This window comes from Harpia harpyja, chromosome 6 (genome assembly GCF_026419915.1).
Source record: "Harpia harpyja isolate bHarHar1 chromosome 6, bHarHar1 primary haplotype, whole genome shotgun sequence".
Taxonomy (NCBI): domain Eukaryota; kingdom Metazoa; phylum Chordata; class Aves; order Accipitriformes; family Accipitridae; genus Harpia; species Harpia harpyja.
Window position 1 is genome coordinate 68,127,501 of NC_068945.1, and position 20,540 is coordinate 68,148,040.

The 20,540-nt window shown below is 38.2% G+C and overlaps 1 protein-coding gene across 3 annotated transcripts in view; it reads right to left on the reverse strand.

Annotated features, from left to right (window-relative positions):
• CHCHD3 (coiled-coil-helix-coiled-coil-helix domain containing 3) overlaps positions 1-20,540 on the reverse strand; it is a 156,091-nt gene that overhangs the window by 45,903 nt on the left and 89,648 nt on the right. For all 3 annotated transcript variants that reach the window (XM_052789212.1, XM_052789211.1, XM_052789213.1), the window contains one exon: positions 10,830-10,913. In XM_052789212.1, the coding sequence (XP_052645172.1) occupies positions 10,830-10,913 (84 nt within the window). The remainder of the gene's footprint in view (positions 1-10,829; positions 10,914-20,540) is intronic.

The window sequence follows — 20,540 nt, forward strand, 5'->3', positions numbered from 1 at the left end:
ATGGCCCATCTCTAGCGCAGCGATTCAGCAGCTCCTCTGGGCTGAACAGAGCCCTCGCTCCCACCGAAGGCCAAGTTATTAAGAAATTGTTTGTCGACGTAGATTGGATTGATCATTTATTTCCCAAACTCCTTTTCCCATCATTTACTCATTATACGCCTCCTCCTGATGTAAGAGGACATTTATTAGCTTCTGCATTTATTGTGCTGGCAAATAGAAACATTCTGAAGCATTTCCTGGGGATTCTCTCATTTATCTATCAGTTACGGGACTGAAGTATTTTTAGGGGGAGAAAAAATTAAAATATCACTCAGACTGACAGCAGTGAAAATGAAGCCGGTATGTGCTTGGAAAGGCTATTTCAGCCTTTAGGTTTACAACACTATTTACAAAAAAAGCGTGGCAACATTTCACATAAACATTCTTGCTTTATAATGAGAAAAATTACTAACTACTGCTTAGGCAGAAAAGGGACTGTTTTCATAGAATCAGAATATTAGAAATGTTTAGGTTGGAAAAGACCTTTAAGATCATCAAGTCCAGCTGTTAAGCTAACACTGCTGTGTCCACCACTACACCATGGCCCTAAGCGCCACATCTACACGTCTTTTAAATACCTCCAGGGATGGTGACTCCACCACCTCCCTGGGCAGTCTGTTCCAATGCTTGACAACACCTTTAGTGAAGAAATTTTTCTTAATACGCAAGCTAAACCTCCCCTGGCGCAACTTGAGGCCATTTCATCTCGTCTTAGCACTTGTTAGGTGGGAGCAGAGACCGACCCCCACCTGGCTACAACCTCCTGTCAGGTAGTTGCAGAGAGCGATGAGGTCTCCCCTCAGCCTCCTTTTCTTCAGACTAAACAACCCCAGCTCCCTCAGCCGCTCCTCACAAGACTTGTGCTCCGGACCCTCCACCAGCTTCGTTGCCCTTCTCTGGACACGCTCCAGCACCTCAAGGTCTTTCTTGTCGTGAGGGACCCAAAACCGAACACAGGACTCGAGGTGCGGCCTCACCAGTGCCGAGTACAGGGGGACGATCCCTGCCCTGCTCCGGCTGGCCACACTATTTCTGACACAGGCCAGGATGCCGTTGGCCGCCTTGGCCACCTTGGCCACCTGGGCACACCGCTGGCTCATATTCAGCCGGCTGTCGACCAGCACCCCCAGGTCCTTTTCTGCCGGGCAGCTTTCCAGCCGCCCTTCCCCAAGCCTGTAGCGCTGCACGGGGCTGTTGTGAGCCGAGCGCAGGACCCGGCACTCGGCCGTGTTGAACCTCATGCAACTGGCCTCGGCCCATCGACCCAGCCTGTCCAGATCCCTCTGGAGAGCCTGCCTGCCCTCCAGCAGGTCAACGCTCCCGCCAACTTGGTGTCATCGTTTTAAAGAGAAAGGGAGCTCAGAGAATGTTTTAATGCACATAATGCCATTGATACTTGTTTAAATGGAGAGTATACTTAGGTACTTCTTGGTTTTAAGTGCAATTGTGCAAAGGAAAGAGAACAGAAAACAAGTGAAAACAGGGACTGGTTTGTACTCCGCTTTTTTACATCCAATGCTCAGCTTGCCCAAAAGTAAAATTGGGCAATTCAAAGAAAGTATGAATATATTAAAAAGATAAACATGTTTAAGGGAAAATATTTCTATCAGATTCCCAGGAAACTGAAAGAGACTAAAGGATTATTCCTGTGGAATTATTCCAAATATTATATAACCAGTAAAATCTCTAGAAGGTATCCTAAAAATTCAGTATTTTACTTCTCAGGTGGTTCAATCTATAGTTGCAGTATTTTCTAAATATGTTACCTTGACAAAGAAATCCAAGCAAACTATCTCGCTGAGTGTTGTTTTAATATAGTGTTAACTTAGTACAGTATTTGTTCCCAAACTTCAAATTCTGTAAAGGAAAGAGGGTGGGCGGAGGGAACAGACCTGGGTGAAATTTAAGCTGCTTACTCATTAACTACCCATATGTTAAAACATTTTGCCGTATCCTATGAAATGCGATAAACACTGCCTTTTAACATTCAAATGACAAATTTCTTCGGTTTGTTCCATTTTGCCTATTAAAAAAAATTTTCTCTAATGATACTTTTCTTTACTCCTCAAGAAGGGGAAGGGGAAAAGCGCAGCTGAAACTATAAACGAAAACAGATGCAGACACAATCACTAAGGGTGACTTAGGCAACGCTGACATGTTTATGTTTAACTGTATGCATCCACTAATTTGTATTCATAAAAGTGAGCGGTGCTGGATGAACAACCTGCTTAGCCTCATTAGGATCCGGCACGTGCTTTTGCGGGACAGCCGTCCCACGGGAGAGACGTGCTTGCTCCCACGCCGCATACACAGTCAGGTCCCGCTCGCTGTGATTTCCAGTTCTTCCAACAGACGAGGCAAGCAACAGCAGAGGAAAGGCGTTATCCAGCTCTCCTGACAACATGATTTCGGACAGAGGAATAAAGAAGAGGGAGAGCGAAGGAGCTGCCCAACATGCTGGTTTTTGACTGCTTTGTTTTTCAGTATCGCCTCATACGTTCCCACTCCCATCACAGTTTATCTTCATCTGTATATTTTATTCGTAGGAAGAACAAGTATATGTGTTCAGGCTTCACAAGCACCAAGATTCACGTGACGTTAACACAAACTGAAGCACCCTCACAGAAAAATAATGATTAGCAATGACCAGTTATCATGGGACCGTAAATAAATTCCTATTCTTAAAGTACAGTAGGAGGCCAGTAAACGCTGTAATCCAGAGTGGTGATAATTGTATAACTAAGGAAACGTTAAGAAAAAAAAAAATACAATTCAAGCAGTGAGGACTTAAAAGCTGCAGGAACAGAAATGGGTTTTTGAAAGAAATCATCTTTACAAAGCTACATGATAGCTGGATAAACACAAAGCACTATATAAATAGCCAATTCCTGAAAAATATTATTTCCCTGTTTCTTGGGTCAGTAAATCCCCTATTAACTACCAAAATCTCTAAGAGTTTGAATTTTAGAGGGTTTGAGCATCCTCATTTCCAACCAAAGTCTATCCCACCTCTCTGAGCATACCTCTCCATAACACAGACAGTGCAACCACACCTGAAAAAAATGCCTTCTCACACACTTGAGGAAATGTCAGTGGCGAAACTCTGTAGGAAACAACACTGGGGCATCCTATAGGCAAAGAAAGAGACTTTGGGATGAGTTTAAAACAGCATTTTAGGCCAAAAAGCATAATGAAATATAGCAGGAAGAGTGGAGGGAAAATATCAGAGTCAGTTCTGGCCAGTGATGCAAGGAAAATACAGTAAACCAGAAGCTACTCAGGAAAATAAAGTACTAAGAATGATGATGGGTTAGAGAGAGATACTAATGGAGATAAAATAAAGGAAAAAAACCCCCGTAACTGCATTACAAAAAGCAGAGCATATTTGAAAAGTCTTGAAAGATCACATGAATGCATCCCTGCCGCAGGACTCTAAGTTACTAGTTTGCATCCAGTATACCATTATCCCTAGGTCTTCTGCAAATTCTTACAAAACAAAAACGTGGAATTATTTATCTTTTGCCCCAAACTAAAACTACTTAAAATCAAAAACCATCCCAAACCATGGTTTTGCACATATTGGATAAATAAAAAAAGGATTGCAAACAACCTATATGAAACTAGTGGTTACACGTTAAAAGTTACCAAGCGTCTTCCGGCATAGGGGAAAAAAGCCTGGAATATTAGTTATCGCACTTCTTTTGGTCTCCATTTATATAAAGATACACATACAGAATGGAAAAATAATCTATAAACAAACATTTTGAGAAACATCAATACCTACTATTCAGCGTGGAACAACTCCTTATTTTGTTATTAAGCGGCATTTCAGAATTGCTATTGATTGGATATGTGATAGTGAAAGATGAGCCTGAAACAGGTATTTTTAATGGGAAAATGTCTCAGAAGAAAACACCATGCATATTTGGTGGGCTTAGGGGAAAAAAAAATTACATGGGTGAGGTGTGTATTTAATAACAAACATCTTAGCTACTTATTCATAAATGGTAAATAAGATAATGAGCAGAAGAAAAATAAAATCAAAGCTTAAAAACAATTGTTCGGAGTAATGATTGTGGCTCAGCAAGATATGGAGGTAGTGCATTAATGCAGTGCTAGAGTCAGAAGGCGACAGCTCAGTCTGTCTTTGTCAATCAGGTTGAGGTTTCAGATATTGTAATTGGTAGCAAGTTTCCTAATCTCAACCTGCCAGGCAAGAAGCATTCAACAAAAGCTCTATCCCCAAAATATAATGAAATTTGAAGAGAGAAATTTTCTAATATTGGCAACATGAAGCGAGATCACAGGTTGGGTTGACAGCTTTATTATGCTAAACTGACAAAAACATTACGCTCTGGTCAGTACTAAAAAGACTGGTTTTCATGAGCACTATGGAAATACAAAGCACTGGGAAACTCTGATGAACTCCTACTTTTATCTCATTGGTGCAGCATATGAGCTCAGACACAGAATAGTCTCCTGGCCCAAGCACAAAATGAGAAATTAATATATCTTGATTTTATACTCAGGTCTCCTGCTGCACCGATTTGGGGAAAACTGCAAGAACCCACTGTCGCAGCTGAATATCCATTTGAAAAATAAAAAAACCACCAATAACTTCACAGAAATAATACAATTCATTAACAACTATATGATACGATAGACAGCAGAATTTGTCAAATGGAAGACATAATATATTTTATTGCTTCTATCTGAAAAATGTTTGGAAATAGCATTAATGTATTGATATATGGGGGGTGGTGGTGTATATTTGATATGGGGAGGGAGAGAGAGAGAAATAGATAGCCAGCCAGATAGAAACAAGAAAAAAAACACTGAGAACATCTCATAAAAATAGAAGGGGGTAGGAATGATGAAACTTTTTTCTTTCAAACCATGGATATTTAGAGACTTCTGCTATAATGACTGGATAAAATTCAAAGTTAGTGTTAAGTAATACAACATAGGCATACTCACTTAGAATTCAAAGAGAAGGAAGGTCTACAAACTGCCACTCAGCCCGTCTTTGCTGAAGTACAGGACTTTAGTTAGGTCAAAGACAACACAGGCATTACTGGAAGCACCAGTTTAAACAACAGAAGAAAGAAAAGGACCAAGCATTTTTAGCTGTACCACATCTACCAAATTCACCTCTCCAGACAGAGGACTATGAAGCATCTCCATAGAGGCAAACTGGAGAAACTCTGAACGTTGGGGAAGTTAGATTCCTTTACAGACCATGTTCACAAAAAAAGATGTCGGCAGTATACATTAAAGCTACTACCAAAAGGCTGCTTTACTCATCCATGGTAAGAAAGATGCAAAATATAACACAAATGTAGAACACAGTGATTATTCCTGTTGCTATACATTATGTTTAGAACAGAAATCTGTATGAGCAGTATTTTGTATTACAATGGGCAATTTGGAAAAACCTACCAGTATTACGTGTGTCCAACAAAGAAAGCACACGTTGCACTTAATCAACAAGGACAACTTAGCAAGTCTGTCAGCTCTGTGCTAGAGCTAATTCCATTTCTTCATGGGAACAATGCCAAAAGGTTTGCGGAGCTTTCCCTGTGTTTCCCTTAAGTGCTCAGTACATAATAGTATCACCAGCCAAAACCATTTCTTACTTGGCTGGATCCAGCCTCAAGTCTTAAAATGCTGTACCTACATCACTGCTATTTGATTTTGAAAGACATGAAAGAATGCAGTACAAATGTGTGGAGAATAAACATGTTTGCTCTAGTGAGTACAAACTTCTAAACACAAGAGGTGAGAGCAGAATCATCCTCTAGTTATGAAATTCTTGCTGATACAGTCATGCAAGATCAAAGAAAGTAAACAGACTGATAACTTAAAACAAATAGAAACAAAAATCTTTAAACTGCTAAAATACGGTGTAGGGATAAAAATGTTTGTAGTTATTATACTGCTTTATAAGAGTCCCCCTCTGTTATCTACATCTTGCAAACTACAGTTTACAAAAAACATAGCAAACAGATTCTGATTATTTAGTTGTTGAGATTTGAAAAGGCAAACAAGACTTTGAAGCATCTGAACAAATGTGGAACTCTCATTGTTTGCATCTTAGCACTTATGTTCATTATAAACACCTACAAAAAGCCAATACTTGGCTGTGAAGCTGAACTGTATATCATCTCCTTTTCTGAGCACTGGGGCTATCACTGCAAAGCATGTTGTCCATTCTAAGCCTTGAATAGAAAAAAGGAAGAGATCATTAAATTATAATTTCCCCACACAATTGGTATACGCATTTCCTACCAACAGGATTAGTATGAACGCAAGATCCCAGAATAAAGCTGCTCAGCAGTGAGGATGGCAGTTTAGTGTCTAGTAAATTTGATTTCTCTGAAAATCCTGACACATCATAATAGCAAAATCCTATTTACTGTAGCAAGCAGGATGGATAATACTATTTAACACCTGGTATAGTATGTGCCATCAGCTCACAGCTTTGTGCTCTGTGTGCTCATCTTACCTTAAGGTTAATGCTCCTTGACAGCCTACATGGTAAGTAGAATCCCCAAATTAAGTGTCGAACCTACAATTTGCAAATCCTTCCTCAAAATTTAAGTCATGAAAAAATGGATGCAGATAAGAGGATCACATTTCCAGAACTTATGTCTATATTCTCAGGCTCTGATCGGGCTGTAAGCCCTGTACCGTGCAGGAGTCTCCCTGCACAAAGGCCTCTAAAGTCAGCAAGGACATGCACAGAAATTATAGAATCGGCAAGGAAGAACTATCAGGGCAGTAACTTGTTGACTGCTAAATCTGCAGCGTATCTAATATAATGCTGAAACCTCCAAATGCTAACAGAATAATTTTATTACCTTATGCCGTATGCATATTCGCATGCATACTTCTCAATACGTACTGAAAGTATTTCTAGGAAACTCACAAGCATAGAAACTTCGCTCGAGTGAGAAATATCCTGATTAATACGGGGATACATATCTTGCTCATTCACACTGGTAAACTAAATAGTTGTGTCATACAGCAGTGTATTGAAATTAATTTCCTTCTGCTCCTATGACTAGGGGCATGATTCTCGTAATGATGCATAGTAGTATTATGAAGCAGTGTAACATGAAAACAGGTGGATTTGCTGAAGGAAATTTGAACTAGGGAGAGTTGCATCATTCTCAAAGCGACAGAAGCATGCACAGACTCACCTCGTTGTGAGTGTCTGCATGACGCCAAAACTATAAGCAGAAGCGAGAGAGGATCTAGTCACGTTTCCTACGCAGCGAAAATATTCTAAAGCAAAAGCAACTGGGTGAAGGAACAACAGGGTGTCCGCTGTGTAGACAAAATTAATGCAACTGTTGATGTTGACTGGAACCTACACATCACAGCGCCGTTCGAGATGCAAAGATGGTTACGAAGCCTACAGCCACTGGGGCTTGGACTTGACAGTGAAAGCGGTGGCACAACGGAAGGATGATGGACGTGGAGGAGCTGAACAGCGCGACGATGAATACACCAGGACAGAAGTGTGTGACTGTGCGTGTGGATGCACGCATGAGACAATGGTAGAGAAAGAGGCTATAGGATGTTCTTTGAGCCAGCAACCTGCTCCATCTGCCTGAGATGTTAGCTTTCCTTTTTCTTGCTTTGCTATTTTAAAAGACAAATCAAATGGTTTAAAATACCACTAACACCACCTTATTATAGTAAGTAAATTAGACAACGTAGAGTACACACATGTCAATGATTTGAATACTGCTGTCTCTGGGGTTTTTTGCTGTAGTCAAGAAGCACTATCAGCCTGTAAGCAGACAGTGAAAAACACTGAAAAATTTTTCTCAAAGGTTAATGTGTGAACTCTTAAATAACAGCTTTACATCCTAGTCAGATATACAGTTTGAGAAAGTTATTCTTTAACTCCTTTGTTAAACTATCTCATTTTGCTTTGCTGCTGTGGAGCATGTAATAACTCATAGCTTATGTGCTATCTTTGACCTAAAAACACTGGCAGCTGTTAGGGGAATCGCTGGGTTTTTGGAAAGTATCAAAAGGTTTTTAGCACATAAACCAAATTTATGAACAGATATTGCCCTGGAGAATAGAATTGTTTATGTTTTAGTATCACAGCTGTCACTGGTGCACAGTTATTTTGTCCTGTATTAATCCCCTGAAAAGGTTGAGCATCTTCACTCAGTCACTGAAATATTTTATAATTGACAGACTTCATCTGGCACTGAATATGTATAATAATTTTCTCCATAAGGAGCACACTGTGCTGACACTAATCTGTTCAGTTGTCGTCTCCCTTTATTATCAATGTCTGCATTGTTTTTTCAGCAGCACTGAAGAACACAAATACGAAGCTTCTAATTGAAAAAGCTAAGTAATCAAAAAGCCAATTAATCATACAGATGAGCTCTGACACTCAATGATGCAACAGACAGAAATACCACATACGCATAACTGCAGTATTTTTAAAGTGTGCTTATTTGATGTAAGAATGATCTGAGAATGTAATTAGCATTCTTTGTCACAGGTGACAGACTCATTGCACATTTCTTCATACTGACATTACTTGTCTGAGCTCCGCTTACTCCACTCCCACCTTACCTCCTATTCTGATCTTTTCTCTGCTGAACAGCCCATACTCTGACTTTGTGTACTTTTCACTGAAATTAGGACAAGTTTAGGAACAAATAAGCAGCCTATTATTGTGCTCTGCAATTTCCAGAACATTAGGCCGTTCCAGACCTTCCTTTTTTCTTAAAGCTCTATTTCCATCCCAATGCTCAAAAATCATCAATACAGAATCTCACAAATGACCTTAATAACGGCTGCAGGCACCAGCCTCAGTGAAGCTGAGATTGCAGGAGACATGACCTCTCTGCTTTTGCAGGTTTTCATTCTGTAATCTCCACATCTCTGAAAAAGTTCAAAGTCAGATTTGGAGCAGAGTTCACCTCCTTTCAGAGCTCAAATAACTCTTTTTTGTGTGGAAGAGATATGCGCATGTACTTTGAAAACAAACCGGACGACAACTTGGCAAAGCAAAGGTCCCTTAGCTTACAAATAAAAAGTCAGAATGAGAAGACAAGCCTTAATATCATGAGAGTTCCACTCTGAAGACAGAGCAAACATTGTCCATGGCATAAGACAGTCAATTCAGAACTGCCTGCTGTAGTCCTGGAGACTTCCAAGTCCAAGAAGAGAAAGCAAGAGATGGCAGAGTTCACCTATTTCACATCATTTGGGGGACGATGCTTCAGTAGCACTCAAATACACTTATTTAAACTTCATTATCTCACTTGCACACAACAGTGATATGTTCACATGCATGTTAAAACACGATTCCACATCAGAAGTCTTCACTTAACAGGAGCAAGCAAAGGCACTGTATCAGCGACCTACTTTAACATTAAAAATAACTAAGAATAAAATCTTATTTGCTGCACAGCACCTTAAAAAGGTAAAAGAAAAGCTTTCAAACAAAGAATCATGGTTTATCACACATCCTTCGCCATGAATCACTCCAGTACTACTTGCACCGTAACAATAAAATGGAAGGCTGATAAGTACGAGCAGAGGTACAACCAACCCATACGAAGCCAGTTTGGATGAGATACTGCAGATTCTTTTTCCTCTAACACCAGCATTTGAGAGTAAGGAAGGTATTCTGTGGTTGGGGGTTTTTTTGTGAAGGATCTTAATTTTTAACTGTTTAAATAATGCACTATTTTAGAATCATTAAACTAATTTACCCTCACCCTTTCAAACTATTTTTCATTGCCAAGAACATGACTTCATTAATGTCCTCTTCAAAAAGGCAGGACAAAACACTGAGACAGTATCTGATATGCCCTCTATTTAAAATATTCATTAAGACCAATTATATACACTCATAATTCATGCAATGTGCTCTTCTTCCTAATCCATAAAAACAAGGGGTTTTCTTCTATCCTGTTAAGCTGCATAAATAAATATGTATCTTGTCAATATAATTTTCAAAACTAACTAAAAAAAATCCAAATTAATCAACAATAGGTAGACTCAGGAAGAAGGCAGAGGGGGAAAGGAGGCAAATGTATTCAGGCTGAAGGTTACAGCCAGCTTGGGATCTAGAAAATGATGACAGCAGTAATTATTTGAAATTAACATCCTATAAAATAATACCCTATAAAGAATAGGAATGTTAATAGCAATATGTTAGAACATTGTAAGCACATCACACAGGTTACCAAACTGTTCTGTACAGTTTAGTTTCAAATCTACTGTGAAAAAAAGACAGAGAAGTGCTTTTTGCACATGGCATAAACAACTTGTAATTATCATTAAACTCTCCAGGTACTGGTGGCTTTTGGAGAAACCACCAACTCCACCCAGTGAAAGCAACTGTGGACCTCAACAAATGCAGAAATTCAGTATATATCTGCACGCTTCACATGCAATTTTAAGACTGCTTGGTGATACGCACTCACACTGGCTCTTCATCAGTGCTGGTATAAAAGTAACCTCATTCGGATTATTTCTCTGTATGTAATTACTGTGACAGATGAAATCTCATTGCAAATGTGACAACTCAGTTAGTAAAGAAAACAATATTCTCAACATTAAAGCCTCCATCTTGTCAATATTAAGCCAGAAAAAGTAGCAGTTAATACCAAAAAACCCCTCTGGCCACAGTTTTAATCTTTATCTCCTTAGAAAAGTCATCTTGTTTAACAGTAAAACATAACCAGAAAGTCAGCAGCAGAAATGAACAGAAAACTCTTCATTAAAAGGGAAAGAAGGCTTACCCTTTCTTCCAGTCGAGCCAGCTGCTCTTTGTAGTAGGCATCATGTTTCTTCAGTTCTCTGTCTTTCTCTTCCAGCTGCTTGGCCTAAAAAAAGAAATAGAAAGATAAAACCAGATCAAGAAAGAGCCTCACTTGCAAAGCAAAACATCTACTATAAATTGTACCAGTAAGGAATATACAGCGATTGAGAACTGCAGTCTATTAGTTTTTGCCAAACAGTACATTAATAAGATGATGATTGCTGCATTGAAAATGTAAAGAGACTGTCTATTGTACTGGGTTTTTTCCTTCCCTCCTCAACAGCTGTGCCATAGTTTGTCCAAATGTATCTGGAAACGTCACAAAGACGGAACCAAGCATACCATGCTGAGATGAATTTTTTTTTTTTTTTTTTAAATTAACTTTGCAGATCACTTCTGAACCTAGGGAAACTTGCTCAAGCTACTGAAAAAAAATATATGCAGAGCCTGAATATTTAACTTAATTTGTTAACTAAGTGGACATTTTGACATGAGAAAAGCTGAACTTGCATCCACATGTTTGTAGGCAGTGGTAAAAAGAATTTTTTTGAAGTAGCTGTTTTTTCTTTAAAACCCCAATTGAGGAATGCATTTAGCATGTGCTTAATTCTAAACACATGAACATTTGGAAAGAACCAAATGCTTACATATTTGCAAAAGCAGATCTAAAAAGTACATCTAAAACTCTGCTGTCCTCTTTAATTAGTAATCATTCCTCTGGAAACTCCTGTATCGGTTGAAGTATCCAACTAAGCAAGCTGAAACCCGTTACTGTAGGATCACTCCCATGTCTAGTAACTTGAAATAATACAGAATAATTTTGAACATCTACCTTTTGAATACTAATATGACTTGAGTATTTGTTTAAGAGACACTGCTCCCAGCACTACTGAGCAAGTTGACATTTTTTTGGCTTTTCGTCTGTAGTATGTACCAATATCTAGCATTAAGGGGACTCAATAAGAATTATAAAAAGCATTAAAAGAGCACACGTGCACACAGAATACATACAAAGCTGTAAGTCCTCCAGAAGAAATACTAGGCAAGTGATTGTTAACAAGCTATGGAGGATTTAATGCCTAAATTATCAGAACAAATTCATTCTAAGCTCATAATGTTTTAATAATAAAATATCTTTAGTGACTAATAATTAACTACCAGCGTTCATTACCACAACTGTCTATTCAACATTGTCATTTACCTCTAACATGTTATTTTCACCCAGGTACCAACACTGCAAAGTCAACTGCAAAAAGTTCCTATTTTAGCAGCATCATGTAAAATGGTAAACTGTTGTACTCTGACTACTAAAGATGGAATCTCCAGGTCATGCTCATAGAAGCATGTCAGAAAACTTATACCACACATTCTGCTATACTTCTGTAGATGCAGCACTTAATTCTCTTTGTCAAGATGAGGTCTGTTTTTTGGCATAAAATAAACACTTTGGATTTTTGGTTGTTCCTCACTTAACTACTTACCTTTTTTTCTATATCCTGAAGCATGTAAAAAAATCAAAAAGTCAAATTAAAATTATTATATAATGGTAAATAGAAAGAATTAAAAAAAAAAAAAAAGCACGCACGTAAGGCATATCTGTAATCTAGAACAATGCAGAAAACTACTTGGAAGTTGGGTTTTTTAATGCAACTTGACCAAAAATACCCCTGCTCATCCAAAAAGCACACAGCCAAATTTTAATTCTACTTGGATAAACCAAACCTTGCCCCCTGCCAACCACCCCATCTTCAGTATAGTGCCATGGAGCACATGCTACAGCCCTGTCCATCACCACTTAAATCAGCCTTTATTCACTAATTACAGGTTTTTCCAAAGCTGATTACACTAAATATTCTACAGCCTAACTACCATGCTTTGTATAGATCATGGTTTTGCTTTTTCCAGATAATCCCTGTAAGACCTCCCAAACCTGGTGGTTATAGAAACAGCTGAAAATTCATCCCAGGTTGTGCCTTCCCAAACCCATCCTCTCCCAAATATCTAATACAATGCTTCAGAACATTATCATAGTAACCCATACATGAATATTTTACGTTTAACAGCCTCACGATCCCTGAAATACTTGCGAACTCAAGAACATTCCTTCTGTGCAAGTGGAGTTAAATAGGGCAGTGACAAAGAACACGTAAAATTAATGTTCCATAATGCTCATGAGAACTCAGTTAAGTTTTAGTTCTTACAATTCAATAGTGTTTTACATGAGTCTATCAATGACCTGAAAACAAGCAGCAAAACTGACTTTGGAAAGATAGTAGGATATAATAAAATCCATGCAAGAGCATCATGACTTAATTCACTCGCCCCATTACTGACAATTCACACGGGCAGAAATTTTCAGGGTGTAAAAACACAGCAGGTCAAGGGCACACTAATGATGGAGGAGACGAAACCCATCCTCTCCTCTGGGTCCAGCTTAGTTTAAATTCTTTTCATCTGTGTCTTGCTTGCTGATCAAATACCATCCAAAAAAAGAGAAATGGATTTGTTTAACGGTATCTGATCACCAAATTTATATATATGAAAGACAGTGTGAGCAGGGGAATGCAAATAACATTTCTTCCAAGTATATCCATCTGAATGGAAGCTTTTGCCCTGGAAAGTTCATTTTGTCCTGGAAAGTTTGTTAGTTTTTGGGGTTGATTTTGGGGCTTGGTTCCCCGCCCCCCAAGATAATTAGTGACCAAAACAGCTGGATTTTACTGCACTAAAGATATGGGGGCCAAGAAGTCAAATATAGTCACGTTGCTTATTGCCCTGATCCTATCAAAGTGTTTATATCACTGATAAAGTAGAAATATTAGATTATAAGAATACTAAATAATACATTTACCCAAAGGTTTGGTTCCCTATAGTGTGAAAGTAACTGGACAATTTGGTAGGCCTGTAAGAAGCTCAGAAAAAAAAAGTTTCTCCCATATAGCTACCAGCCCTGGCATTTGTACAGTAACGCACACTCAGCGAAGTTTAAAATAAATAAATAAAGTAATTAAAAAAAAAATCATACTCATTTATACAGGAGACAATATAAATATGCCAACAGAAGAGAATTCACTGCAGAAATAAAAACCTGTAAGGTAATATTATATTTATGGGGCCTCAGCAACATGATCCCAGTGAATATCAATTAGCCATAACAAAATAATTAACAGTAGCCATGTATTCAATTAGCTGAATGTTGCACTTTAGTTGTAAATGAGATATTGGAACAGGTTCATTACTTCTTCACAAAGTAACTCTAATAAACAAAGTGTTTGCTTGGGTGTTATTTAGAAAACAGCTTCAGAAGGTCACCTTTAAGGGACAGCCCATCTTCCCAAGACTACCCAAAATTAAAATCCAAAAAGAGATGACTAATATTAAATACAGGTTCTTCAGAATCACTAGGAAGTTGGACCAAGATTTAAAGGCCAACCTAGATTTCATTTTCAAAAGTAGTGCCTGGATTTAGCACAGCACTGGTGTAAGCTTCCATCACTGGAGAAAGAGATTTCTACAAAAAATTCCCGTGCATCGCCTCGTACGTGGGTGCAGGGACACTTGCAGAGCAGTCCCATGACGAAGCCAAACCCTTCTCATGCTGGACAACAGATACACATTCATTTTGTCCTTTGTAAGGCAGAGCAGAGCAAGTAAGCAGCCGACTGAGAACGTATGTTTAATAATTATCTTTAAAAAATAAAGAAAGGAATCCAGATAGCTGGATACAGCAAGGTTCAAGGTGCATGCAGTCTATAATTGCTACTCTTTAAAGGGTTGCAGGGGATAAACCATTATCAGGCAGTTTAGGAGAAGTTTGTAGGCAGATTTCAAAAGCAGCTCTTGAAGCACTCAGCAGTCCCAGGTTTACAGCTGCCCCTCGGTGCAGACTTTGAGCTCCAGGTTCAGTAACATCCACCAAGTTTACAGCAGAACACCGCTGAGAGGGCTTCAGTTTGCATTTTTCTGGCAAAGAAGAATAATCTGCTTCAAAATAAGAGTTCAGTTTGACACTAATTTTGTAAATCATCGTCAGCCATCTGAAAGTGCTCTGCCTAGGTCTCGCCAAGCTGCTTCACGGTCATTCCCTCATCACCCCACCAAGAACGTCAGAGGACGGGGTAAGTAGACAACCAAGGGACCGGGTCTCCCACGCCACATTCAAGGCTGCGAGCGAGACCAGGCATCGGGGGCTGGAAGAGCACCCCGTCACAACGGCTTTACAAGACTAAGGGGACTTGTCAAATGAAATGCTAACTAGAGCAAGGAGGGCTTTTCTCATGGGAAAGGTCACATGAAATATCTACAGGCCTTCAGGCGAGCCCGTGTACTTTGAAGAAAAGGTTAATGGATTATATCGGCAAAAGAAAGCAGCAGCAGAGGGCTGGCCTTCAGCAGCTCCAGAAGCACGACCATCTCGCAGGAGAACTGCTGGCAGGTCAGGATGAATGTGCTGCACCAGTACTACGAGAGAGCGGATCTCAAAAAATGATCTTTCACCATTACGTTGCTGGAGATTTTCCGTTTGTTTTGCACCTTGAGGTTTGCTGGATGAGCACATCTGTAGGTTAAAGCAGGGTGTGAATTCATGAGCTCGTTGACACTAACGTCACACAGGCACAGACTATGTCACGTTGTAAAACAGTTGTTCAGTATTTGATGTCCACTAAATTGCTTTGCCCAGAAACCCTTTTGCAGTGGACTACATTCACCCATCATGTATAGCCCTGCGCATGCATGTTTGCACATTGATAAAATCAGATGAAAAAGGGTTGTTACTTGTATACTTTATTAGGGTCAGCAAAACTACGATCTTCATTCACTGCATATAGTGTCCCAATAAAAATGATGCTCGGTTTCCACATTTAATATGTGTTGGATTGCAACAGTTTTAAATTTTAACCTTCTGTTTCAACATATTAATACACATATCAGTCTGAATGGGCAATAGGAGTAACTTATGGATATTCTTAGGAAAATATGCTTCTCCCTTCCCCCCACAAGTAATTTCTTTTTGAAGCTAGCACTATTCACAAAATCATTCCTAACCACAAAAAATGATCCAGACACATCACTTAAAAAAAAAAAAAACAACCCTAGGTTAATTTCCACTTGAAAAGGTAGAGAATAGTTATGAATTAGAAACAGCACCAACAACAATGCATCATAAAACATATTCTTTGACAACTGTAATTAAAACAAGCTTTTGTAATTACTAGTAAAGGTGCTACAGTACATTTTCTAAAAATAATGAAGTCCTAAAAGAATCAGTAGTGCAGATAAAAAAGATCACATTCAGAGGAGGCTAATGGAGAAAATGAAAAAAATTGAATTTACAAACAAGTTACGATCTAGTCTATACAGAACATGTGACATTAAGCTTCATTTACTAAGTCTAGTTATAGACCAAAGGAGAAAAAAAAAAAAACAAAAAGAGTTACGGATTCCAATTTCTAATGTAAGCCACAGGAACATACAACTGAAATGCAGAGGAACATTGCTCTCCACCAAGACCTAAGTTCGTTGATGTTCTTGTCCCAACAAGAAGAGCTCCAATAACAAGTTAGAAGTAAAAAGCTGAACAAGGAAAATGTGGGACACCTGCTGAAGGAGGTGGATGATTTAGGGAGGGTAGATACATATAGCTGAGATACTCAAAGGGAACTCAGGAGGTCATGTAGTTCCTGCTCAAAACAGGGTCAACTAAGGGACCTGGTACCTCAAGGCCGTATCCATCTGGGTTTTGAAAACCTCCAGGCATGGAGACTGACCAACCTCTACTGAGCCTTCTTCATCAGCAAGGTCTCCCAGGCTGTGTGTGTAGAGACAGGGTTCAAGGTGGAGAAGCAGTAACAGCAGTAGGTAAGTACTGAGTCATTAGTCACTTCAGAGGACTCCAGGTCCTTTCCAGCCTGACTTATTTTATGATCCTGCCCCCAAAACAAGAGACAGAAAGATCACACAATTGTACCAAGCTACTATGAAATGAGCAATATGAGTACTAAAGAAAAGCTGCACTTAGCACCAAACTCCGCTCCTCACTGGGTGAACCATCTGGTTTGTTCAGTTTGAAATCAACAGATTCTGAAGATTTTATTTTCTTGAAAATAACAATTAAAATACATTCATGACTATCATATTCATTAGCAATATGCTGAAAAGCCTTCTGTTTCCATCCAATCATAGTTCAAAGAAAAAAGAGATGCTAAACAAATCTGTATTACATATATGCATGTCAATGGGAATAAAAGAAAGGCATGACTTATTTCTGAAACTGTGTACATGCTCTTCATTTAACTAACACAGTCCAAAAAGATCAAACATTTTAAAGACTATCTGTACTGCTGCCAGGTATTTGTAGCAATTCAAATAATGTCTATAACCATTTCTGACAGCTTCTGATGTTTCAGTCATATGTCAAATATGCACAGTTTTCCAGTAATCTTAAAGAAGCATAGACTGCTCCGTATGAGCCAAAGTGGATTTCTCTATATAAAAATGGAGCAAGAGAACTATTATCCTGTAAAATTCAGGAAAAACAACTGCCAGTAAACTGATTTAGGATTACGTTCTACTTCCATCTTTGTTGCTATACCGCTCTTCTAGTAAGTCATAAATATTTGTGTCCTTTTTTACTGTGTTCAGAATTGATCTAATGATAATTTTACAGAAGTACTTTGAAATTCCTGGATGAAATGAACAACAGAAAGATAAAGAAAAGGTATTAGCACTGTGAGCCGATGTTTGAGGTACTTCAAAAAAATACATCATGTAAAACAAAGGAAAACATAAGGAACCACAACCCTTCCAGAAGGTTCTCACTCCAGATCACCACTGAAGTCCAAAAACAAGTCACTAAGAAGAAACTTGCACCTCCGCTGCCTGATACCTAAATATTCAGACTAGAGAAAATTTTGAAATCTTCTAAGCTTTTCATCTAGGAATCTGTATTCTTGCTTCAGGAATCCAGCACCATTTGTCAACATTTTGGTATTATTATATTATTATATTTTTAAAAGCCACAACTTATTTCTTTTGCCTTGTAAACTGAAGATTCAGTAGACTGAAGATAAACAGTGAAATAATTCTTACAGATGCTGCACTAATATAAGCAATGAAAACTCAACATCACACTGAAGCCCACTTCAAAGTCAATCTCATCTGAAATCCCATAGAAAACTTAATGTATCCTCTGTTTATTAGAGGTCTAGCAGTGTCAGGGACTGCACATTCTCTAATGTTATTTTCCATCTGCGAATACCCTACTTCTTGTATCAAATGATCAAAACTATACATGAATTGATATAATTTCCTTCCAACACAAGTTGCATCATTGGAACTGGCTGCTCAATCTGTTATCCCGGTAACCAATTTCCACTAAAGGCAAAAAATGATGAAGCCCAAGTAGGTAAATCCACTTTTGAATACAAAATAAGAGTACATTTATTTCTTCTCAGCTATTCAGGTTATTGATTTCTGCTTAAGACACAAAACTGAATCACTTGTAACTACATCATGTGTTTCTCAATTTGAAAGATACAATATAAGCAGTACTTTCATTTCTGGATGTTCAAGAAGGCACTACTTAAAAATGCCTTTAAAACAATAGATTATCTGTATTTTTTTGGAAATTAGATCTTGTTAAACTGAACTCTTCTCTTTAGTAATAAACAAACCATCAAAACTGATTGACTGTCTTTCAAATAATGCAGCCATACTGTTTACCATTATTCCAAAACAGAGAGATTTTCCTAATCAGCCTGATAAAAACAACAACTGCAAATAGTAGGTAATTTAAGACAGAAGTTGTAACTCGGCAACAAGCTAATCTTTTAAATAGGGCATATGAATTAACAGCAAAATATTTAGGTATTTAACCTCAGCATTGCCAAGGGAGTATCATTTTGGTCCATTTTGGGAACGCTACAGCTTTCACAAAAGACCTCCCAACAAGATACACAAAAAATTGACACAGTAAAGAAAATATTTATAGCTAATTGGTATGTCACATACATCAAGGCTATACAAAAGTTATCCCACTAAGTCACTGCTTTTTAACTCTTCTGTTTCGTTCTTTGCAACACTTTGATAACCCAGTTCAAGCAAATAATAGGATGTAGTTCTTGTCATTGTATCTCTAAAGCATTTAACTAAGTGAAAATCCTATGTGATAAGAAAAGTTACTATATCTGTTTAAATTATTAAATACAAACTAATATCCAGCAAAACTAGAAAGCAAAGCCTTGGCAGAATGGGGGGAAATGGCAGGAAGCATGTGTGGGGATACAGCAAGATTTAATGCTCCTTGTATTTTAATTAGCAAATTACAATGCTGGTCTTTCAGAATTTTCTTTAAAGTTTTAGCAACTTAGTCTGAAATAAACCCACAAGAGAATTACTGCCTTGAGTAGAGTACCTCTGAAAGGAGCTGGGATTGATTTATGTATTGATTATTGGGGAGCATCTTCCTTTTATATAATCCTATAACACGTGTCATTGAATTTCTGTGTCCAACTTCCATTCATTTCACTTTTATTTCTCTTCTCATTTCATTGCAGAGTCTCTAGGGCCCAGCCTGGAAACTCACTACACATCTGTGCAGTGTTTAACATAATTATACTTCAAGCTCTGCTGGTGTTTGTATTATTCTAACAGAAATAAATAATATTCTAAGCACAGAAAATATATAAAATTGATGGAAAGAGCAGACTTAATACAAGACAGTAAGGGAGACAAACACTTGATTTTTGTAAAGACCATGCTGGAAAAACAAATGAAAATAATTTAAAAAAATTTTTTGAAGTCCTGCCCACTTCAGATGGCATATATCTGAGTGTGCTAGTAATTTGGGACTGAGCAACTAGAAAACCCCCAAACTTATAAATATCATTTACTAATTGGAGGCAGGAAATATATTTAAGAGAGGGTCTGATGCTAACATCTCTATTCCTTACTCCAACATCCTTGTCATGTAAATTTGTTGACACAACATTTAGAGTGATTAACATAGCAGGGCAGAGACTGGCTGTTACAAAAACATGGTTCTACATTTTACTATAATTTTTTCTCGCAGTAGGAAAGAATAAAACAGTTGTCTAATGGAATACTCAAAAATAATGCAACAATATCCTACACAAAAAAAAAGTAAACAAATTAATCATAAAATCCAATTAAATGCTCAAAGGTTTAATCAAAATTACTGGATAGAAATGGCCAAAAAGGTCAAACCAGAGAAGATTATGTGGTCAATGTCTCACGTTTCAGGCAGGTTACAACTGAGATGACTTCAGTCATCTAGAGAAAGGGACACGTTGAGATGATCGCAACTGGAGATCACCTTAATTCATGAAGACCATGTAGAACATCACACGAAGCTGTTTAAGTTACAAGGACCAAGCAGCCTGAAGACTGGTAGGATCCAATGAGGACGAATGGAAAAGTCTGGAAGCAAAAGCCTGCACCAGCCACATGAAGCATTTTGATTCTGATTGTAAAACCCCCAGAGAAAGACTTTATATTCCTGCAAGCAAGCCAATAAAAACTTGTTCCGTGCGTACCAATAGCTAAATAAAAACAGAAAGAGATTTATGAAGAAAAGGGAAAAGAGAAGACAGCACCGGACCAAGATTGCATTATTTGACATAGACTAAATAAACTCCCAGATCCTCCTAGAGCTCTGGTCACTACAGCCAAA